Source organism: Budorcas taxicolor, chromosome 2 (assembly GCF_023091745.1).
Source record: "Budorcas taxicolor isolate Tak-1 chromosome 2, Takin1.1, whole genome shotgun sequence".
Lineage (NCBI taxonomy): Eukaryota > Metazoa > Chordata > Mammalia > Artiodactyla > Bovidae > Budorcas > Budorcas taxicolor.
Window position 1 is genome coordinate 176,931,459 of NC_068911.1, and position 8,618 is coordinate 176,940,076.

The 8,618-nt window shown below is 49.5% G+C and overlaps 1 protein-coding gene across 1 annotated transcript; it reads left to right on the forward strand.

The window, feature by feature from the left end:
• Positions 1–1,750: 1,750 nt before the first annotated feature.
• PLA2G2D (phospholipase A2 group IID) lies at positions 1,751–7,631 on the forward strand. Its single transcript, XM_052635955.1, has 4 exons — positions 1,751–1,790; positions 3,763–3,907; positions 5,662–5,768; positions 7,483–7,631. Exons 1-4 carry the CDS (start codon positions 1,751–1,753, stop codon positions 7,629–7,631), a joined length of 441 nt encoding a protein of 146 aa, XP_052491915.1.
• The last annotated feature ends 987 nt before the right edge of the window (positions 7,632–8,618 follow it).

Consider the following 8,618-nt stretch of genomic DNA (forward strand, 5'->3'; position numbering starts at 1 on the left):
AATCAGCAGAAGTCCTGGCTACTTTTGCTTCTGCCCGATTGAGATGAACTCAGGGGGAAGCTGGGGCTCAGAAGGGCAACCACAGACCTAGAAGAGTGCACAGGAAGGTCCCACATTGGTAACAGCAAAGAGGTAAGGAGCATGTGCCTATAGAGCACGCCTAGGGGAGGCATCCAGGAGTTGCCGGAGAGATTTCATGTGTGTGCTGCTGAGTATTCTGCATGCAGATTGCTTTTCCATTATGAGATGATCAGTTAATGACTGAGTCTAGGAATAAAGGAAAACTAGATTTTAAAGAGACAGGGAAGAGGGACAGGGAGATCGCCCAGCAGTGACTTGACTTCCTTTGTGTAGACCCGTCAGCTGGCAGCAAAGAGGTCAGCCTGTGCTCTGTGCTCTTGAACAGCCGTCTGACAGGCACCGAAGAAGCCCAGTTTCTGCTCTCGTGGGCTCTCCAGCAAACCTCAGAAGGTTACTGGTAGAGCGTTTGTAGCAGACTATCCATTTGTAATGCCAAGCATGTCTTGCCATCAGCACCTCCACCCTAGCTGGGCTGGGTCCAGGCCATTCGCCTCATTAGGAGTCCCGCCTTAAACTGGGGCAGAATTCTGCAGGGCAAGTTGTCAACACATGTCAGTTGCCTTCAAGTTGTATGCGTGCTTTGACTCAGCAAGCCCGCTTCGGGAGCACACCCTGTAGAAACAATCCTGGGCAGGGACGAGATTTCATCTCAAAGACTTCTTTCACTGTCCTGCTGTGTGGTCTAGAATAGTATGATATTGGAAATAACCCATATGCCCAACAATAGGGGATTCTTTAAATGAATGGCATACAAGGCTACCTTTCAAAATTTTCTGCAGGAGATGGTTTAACAACATACAAATATGTTCAAGTTATTTTAGTAAATGAAAAGACAGACTGCAAAGTACGACCTGTAGTGTTTACCTAATTTGGTCGGGGAAAAGTTGGAAAGATATATACAGAGAGTAATAGAACCAGGATAACATTGACACCAAGATGGTAATGATGGAACAACTTAAGTGCCCATCAAAGGATGAGTGCGTAAAGAAGACATCGTTCATATGTGTGTGAGTGTGTGTGTGTGTGTGTGTGTGAGTGTAAAAACATCTTAAAAGAGAGAGTAAAATGGTGGTTATGAGAAGTGTAGGAGGGGGAGGGCTAAGACAAATATTGTATAAGTGTACGCACTTGCAACAAGTAGTAAATAGGTCCTACACAGTATAGTGAATATCAACAACAATGTTGTGTTATAATCACCAAACTTGCCTAGAGACTGGATCTTCATTATTCCAACCACAAAGAGAAATTGTAATTATGTGACGTGACAGAAATGCTAATTATTGCTGCACTACCACTCAGATAATGATATATAAATGTATCAAATCAATATATTGTCCCCTTAAATTGACACAGTTATGTCATTTCATTGAAAAAATTAGTGGTGATGAATGGATTCACAAAGGATTTTAAATTGCTTCTAGTTATTCAAGTTCTCCAAATCTTCTATGTCAATCATGCAATCAAAACCATTTTTAAAAGCTATTAAAAACAGGAATAATAAAAATCCGCATTGCCAGAAAAGAGGAAACACAAAGCGCCTGGGTGACCTCCGGCAGGGCTGAAGCTGGGAGGGGGGAGTGAGCTCGGCAGGCAGGGCCATCTGATATAAGGGGCTGTTGGCTCGCAAAGGGCCTTCCAGTCATTGCCTCCACTGCTCTGTGCTGGGGTCATGGGCCTCTCCCTGCTCTGCGTGCTGCTGGTCTTTGCTGGTGAGTGGGGACAGCACCCACAGCCGGGGAGGCGGGGAGGGAGGCTGGGGTGCCCTGTACCTCTTTCCTAAACTGAGCTGCTGTGCTGATCATCCCTGACCCGGTCCCCAGTCCCCCACTATTCGGCCCCCTGCAGGAGTCGTCAGTGGCTCAATCCCCTGGAACAGTGGCTTCAGCCAGAGGGCTGTGGGCGGCCAAGCTGGGTGGCAGGCAGAGGCGGGAAACTAGACGTTCACAAACTGGGCTCCAGCTGAACTGACGTCTGCGGTACTTTGGACACAAACTACGGAAATGGATCTGCCCTCCTGTGTCCCTCTGACCAGATAATAGTGATCTCTCACATATGCACACCTCTCCACACTTTCAGGGCCCTTTCCTGGTGGCTCAGTCAGTAAAGAATCCGCCTGCAGTGCAAGAGACCCAGATTCGATCCCTGGGTCAGGCAGATCCCCTGGAGAACAGAATGGCTATCCACTCCCATATCCTTGCCTGGAGAATCCCATGGACAGAGGAGCCAGGCAGGCTACCGTCCGTGGGGTCGCAAAGAGTCAGGCACCACTGAGTAACTATCCCTTTCTTCACAAGGCAAGCACCCCGCTTCTGATGGCACCCCCGCCCACTGCATGAGTTCATCCCAGACCCAGCTTTCCCTAGTATAACTTTATTTGAGTGTAGAGCTTCCATTATAACACTGTTTACTTGAGGGTCGGGGGGGAGCTTCCACAACTGGGGTCACCCGAAGGGGCCTCCCCAGCCCAGTCTCTCTACGATTCTGGGCTCCATCTGTGTTCCTGAGTCATCCCCGAGGTTGCACACAGGTACATCCAGTCCCCTTTGCATCTTGTCTCTTTCTCCCAAATTATTCTGTGAATTAATTGGCTTAATATATTTTATTTCTCCTAACTGTATATAATGCATTCCTCTCTCCCAACAAGGTGAATTCCCCTTATGATCAATTCTCACCAGCAGATATTATGACTGAAGTGAAAACTATTCATGAAATCATTGATTTCTAAATCATGCTGCTTTCCAGAAGAGCCATGCATATTTTTTTAAAGGGGTTTTTTTAATGATTTTATTTATTTTATATTATTGCTGGCTGTGCTGGGTCTCCGTTGCTGGGTGAGGTTTTTCTCTGTTAGTGGTGTATGGGCTTCTCAGCATGGGGACTCTCTTGTATTGGAGGGAAGGTTCTAGGGGACGTGGGTTTCAGTAGTTGCTACACGTGGGCTCTGTAGTTGTGGCTCCCGGGTGCGATAGCTGTGGCGCATGGGCTTAGCTGCTCCTCGGCACGCAGGAACTTCCTGGACCAGGGACTGAACCTGTGTCTCCTGCACTGGCGGGCGGATTCTTTACCACTGAGCCACCAGGAAAGCCCCCACGCATACTGTTTAACGTGTGGATTCTCTATGGGCTGTGGTGGGAGTCGGGGGTGGTGGGGGGAGTGTCTTCCTACTATCGAATGTGAACCCAGAGACAGAGAGCAGAGCCAGGCTGCCCTGGGTTAGCATCCTGCTCCTCTGGTTACCAGCTACTATGACCTGGAGCAAGTTCCTGAAGCTCAGTGTGTTCATCCCTAAAATGGAGATTAAAAACAGCATTTATGGTTGCGATACTGGTTTCTTAGTTTTCATACATATACCATGATGAGAGGATACTGAATGGGGAGGTGTATGAGACTTCTTTGTATGATCTTGGCAACTTTTCTCTACATCAAGAATAAACCAAAATGAAAAGATTGTTTTAAACAGAATATCTCATGGAAAGGGAGGAGTCAGTGGGTCTCTACATGAAAAGATCCTTGGTAATCAGTTACCAATTCTCATTATGCTTCCAATAGCCACAGTGGTTGTTGTTACTTTATTATCCAAGGTCACTGTTTTGGCCCAGGCAGAGCAGAGGTGCCAGGCCTGCAGCCCACTGGACTCCCCTGAGATTCACGTCCTCTCCCTGTGGCTGGGCTCCTTGGCAGGTGTGGCTCCAGCTGAGGGCGACATGCTGGACCTGAACAAGATGGTCAAACAAGTGACAGGGAAGACCCCCATCTTCTTCTATTCGTCCTACGGCTGCTACTGCGGAATTGGTGGCCAAGGCCAACCCAGAGATGCCACAGACTGGTAATTCCTCCCAACGGTGCTCTGCCTCTACCCAGGGACCCTCCTCTCTCGTCTCCTGTTTCCTCTCCACCCATTTATTCATCTGGTACCATGTGCTGTTGAAGCCTAGGCTGAAGAGGTTGGTCATTACCTTGCCAGCACGTGAAATGAGCACAGTTATACAGTAGTTTGAACATTCTTTGGCATTGCCTTTCTTTGGGATCAGAATGGAACCTGACTTTTTCAGTCCCGCGGCCACTGCTGTTTTCCAAATATCCCTGGCTTATTGAGTGTAGCACTTTTACAGCACCATCTTTTAGGATTTGAAAGAGCTCAACTGGAATTCCATCACTTCCAATAGCTTTCTTCCTCGTAATGCTTCCTAAGGCCTACTTGACTTCACATAACAGGATGTCTGGCTGTTGGTGAGTGACCACACTATGGTGGTTATCCAGGTTATTAAGTCCTTTTTTGTATAGTTCTTCTGTGTATTCTTGCCACGTCTTCTTAATCTCTTCCACTTGTTAGGTCTATACCATTTCTGTCCTTTACTGTGCATGAAATATCCCCCTGGTAGCTCCAGTTTTGTTGACGAGATCTCTAGTCCTTCCCATTCTATTGTGTTCCTCTATTTCTTTGCATTGATCATCGAGGAAGGCTTTCTTATCTCTCCTTGCTCTTCTCTGGAACTCTGCATTGATTTGGATATCTCTTTCCCTTTCTCATTTGTCTTTCACTTCTCTTCTTTTCTCAGCTATTTCTAAGGTATTCTCAGACAACTATTTTACTTTCTTAGGTATCTTTTTCTTTGGGATGATTTTGGTTACCACCTCCTGGACAATGTTCCAAACCTCAGTCCATAGTTGTTCTTCAAGGCACTCTGTCTATCAGATCTAATCCCTTGAATCTATTAATCACCTCCACTGTATAATCATAAGGGATTTGATTTAGTTCTTACCTGAATGGTCTCATGTTCTTCCCTGCTAGGAACTCTGCTGAGCTCTGATCCAGCCTCAGCCCTTCTGGAGGGTTCCCCAGAGTTTCTGAAGTCTGCCTTGCACTATCCACTCCAAACTAGTTAGAAGAGCCACAAACACTTCCCATTGCCATTAAACATTGTTTTGTGTTTTTTTTCAAAGTCCCACTTCTTTTTGCCATGATCTCACTTGGTTTTCATAGCAACCCAGGGATCTGCCAGAGGAGGGATGAGAGCCAGCCTGGCCCGAGGTCAGCACCCTCACCCACCACATACAGGCTGTATGATCCTGGGCCAGTGGCCTGACCGCCCAGAGCCTCAGTTTCCTCATTTGTGAAATGAGGATAATGCTAGTACCTCTATCTTCGAGCGGCCAAAAGGATTAAGAGAGAATTCCTAGGTAGAGCAGGTACCTGATACACAGGAGGGAATCTTCCTTCATAGCTCAGACGGCAAAGAATCTGCCTGCAATGCAGGAGACCTGGGTTTGATCCCTGGGTCAGGAAGATCCCCTGGAGAAGGAAATGGCAAGCCACTCCAGTATTCTTGCCTGGAGAGTCACATGGACAGAGGAGCCTGGCAGGCTACAGTCCATGGGGTCGCAAAGAGTCAGACACGACTTAGAGACTAAACCATCACCTGGTACACAGGAAGCACTCGAGAACTTTTAGCTAGAAAGAAGACTAGACCCTGCAGGCCTTGACTTCCAAGGCGGACACACAGTTTCTGCTCTGGGGCAGGGGCAACCTGAGACTCAAGCCAGCCAAGGACTCACCCTCCTCCTGTCCTCTCCTGCCAGGTGCTGCCACGAACATGACTGCTGCTACCGTCACCTCAAATCTGACAAATGTGACATCATCTTCAACCACTACCACTACACCTTTTTCCAGGGGAACGTCCAGTGTTGTGAGTGCCTGGGCCTCAGGGTTGGAGTAGGAGGCTGAGCAAAGGAGTTATCGCACGCATTGCTTTTGTATGCTGTGTGACAAAGCACAAGCTGCTCAGCCTCTCTGTTTCTCATATGTCCACTGGCAATATCTGGGCTGTGAAGGAGAGGCAGCAATAGGGGTAGAAGGACGGAGAGGTCCCATAGAGAATTTGACCCCTTTAGGATGTGGAAGGATGCCAGACCTCAGCTTAGATCCCAGACCCACCACTGACCAGCTGTGTGACCTTGAACACTTTGCTTAACTTCTCTGAACCTCAGGATCCTCGTCTGGAAACTCAGGTTGATAACAGCATTCTCCTGCATAAAGTTAATTCAGAAACTTAAATAAGAGGCGACATAAGGTGCCCTGCAGATGCATGCTTGATAAATAGTCCAGCTACCGAGGTTAGTGTTTATTATTTCATCGTCATGAGTTCTTAGAGCAGCCCAGACAGGAGGCAGGTCCACCCTGGTGATCATTTTCTTCTTGTTCTTCCTGGTCACTAAGTCACATCTTACTCTTCGCAACCCCATGACCTGTGACCCGCTCATCTGCTCTGTCCATGGGCTTTCCCAGGCAAAAACTGGAGCATGTTGCCATTTCCTTGCTTGGAGATCTTCCTGACCCAGGACTTGAGCCCATGTCTCCTGCTTGGCAGGCAAATTCTGAGCCACCTGGGAAGCCCTGATCTCCATTTTACTGACAAGAAAACTGAAACTAGAGTGAACTGTTTGCTCAGGGTCACATAGCTACAAATGAGTAGCCTAGGCTGTAACCCAGGTCACCAAGCCCTAGGGTCCATGCATGGAAAAAGGCAGCAAGTTCCAGGACTGGAAGGTAAATGGGCTCACCAGCTGTCCCTGTTAACTGAGAATAGTGGCAACAACTGTAATGGCCAACATTTATTGACCACTTACTATGTGCTAGAAGTTTTGCCTTCTTATTTTAATCTGAATATATATGTATACATATTCTTTTCCCTTATAGATTATTACAAAATACTGAGCAGAGTTCCCCATGCTATACAGTAGGTCCGGCTCTCTTATCCCCATTTGACACATGGTGAAAATGAAGCACCATTGTCCATCTTTCATCAGAGTCTTTGCACATGCTGTTCCTTCTGCCAGGAACGGCCCCTCTCCTCCACCCTGGCTTTCCAAAGTAGGAGCAACAGCTCACTCTTCTGATCTCAGCTCAAATGGCTTTTGACACTCAGTCAGTCCCATTGGTTACCAGCTCAGAGCCCCTGCCTCGTGCCTGACTCCCAGGTAAGCACGGTTGCACTCACTTCTGTGAAGGGCAGGGAGGCCTGGCACACTGCCATCCATGGGGTCAGAGAGTCAGACACGACTGAGAGACCGAACACCAACCACCACACACTTCTCCGACACTGCCCCCCATCCCGGGGAGTGTGAGCTCAGGCGTCCGTTCTGTTCTCCTCTCCCCCCGGGACTGTCGAAGGACAGGTGCTCAGCTGTTTACTGAACAGATGAATGAACGAAGGAGCAATGGCACACAGGGAGGTCACACCCCCTGCCCAAGGTCACAGAGCCAGAGTCCAGGGAGCTGGGAAGGGCACCAAAGGCTGGACAAGGGCTGAGCTGCCTTCAGCGGCTCCCCTCCAGGGGGGCAACCCACCCTACCACGGGAAGGGGCAGACCACTTAAGTGCCCTCCTCCACCCCCTCGCAGCCACCAAGGGGAGCTGGTGTCAGCAGCAGCTGTGCGCCTGTGACAAGACGTTGGCCTTCTGCCTGCAGCAGAACCTGAACACCTACAAGAATCACCTGCGTTATCTGTCCAGATGCAAGGGCGAGACCCCCAAGTGCCATACCCTCTAGCCTGTCCTTCTGCATCTTGAGCTCTGAGGAAGGCCCCCAGGACCACTGGACACAGCCCCGACCCAGCCTGGTGCCTTTAAAACACTCCTGGGAAGAGGAAGGGGCTTGGCATCGCCCCTAGCTCCCACTTGCCTCCTGGACCTACTGAATCTCCCCAGCTGTCTCCTCTGAGGGTGGATTGAGATTTTAGGAAAAACCAAGGCCAGGGAGCTGCCAGGGGGAGTGTGTGTTTGCGGCAAAGCAGTGGGCATGGGTGGCAGGGTCTCAGACGGGGTGGGGCAGGTTCTTCCTTCATGACCACTCACCAGGCCCCTCCAGGCTCTCCCTGCCCCTGAAACACCATCCAAGCAGCTGCCAGAGTGGCCTCTGTAAAAGGCAATACGGATCTTTCTGTCAACGGGACTCTGCTTGTTCAAACCCCAAGGCCCTAAGTCCTGCCTCCCACTCCATCCCACCCCTCCAGTCATCACAGGACACACGTGTACCTATGGCTGATCCATGCTGATGTGTGGCAGAAACCAATGCAATATTATAAAGCAATTATCCTCCAATTAAAAATAAATAATGAAAATAAAACCCACAACCCCAAGGCCCTGCACCATCCAGGATGGGTCGGGGGGCGGCAGGCGGGGTGTCTGGGACCTGTTACTGCCTGGCACTGTGTCCCTCTCCCTTGGAGCCTTGGGGACCCTCGCAGACTTGGCTAATGCCTGTTTGGACTCATTGCAGCTCTGGTGTCCAAAGCAGACCCGGATCTCAGAAGGGGTTCAGGAAATACTTTTCGAGGCAAGAACTAGACCAAGCTCCCTGGGCTCCAGGCACCTGGTCTGCAGGCCATGGGACTTCTGGGCACTCTTTCCTCTCTGACTGCCAGGCCTTTGCTCAACTTGGACTTCTGCAGCGATGCTCCACTGGCCTGCTGTCTCCCAGGTAGCTAAGCCCACCCTAGGCTCCTCGGGGTCCAAGGGCCGCTTCCTACAGAAGTCT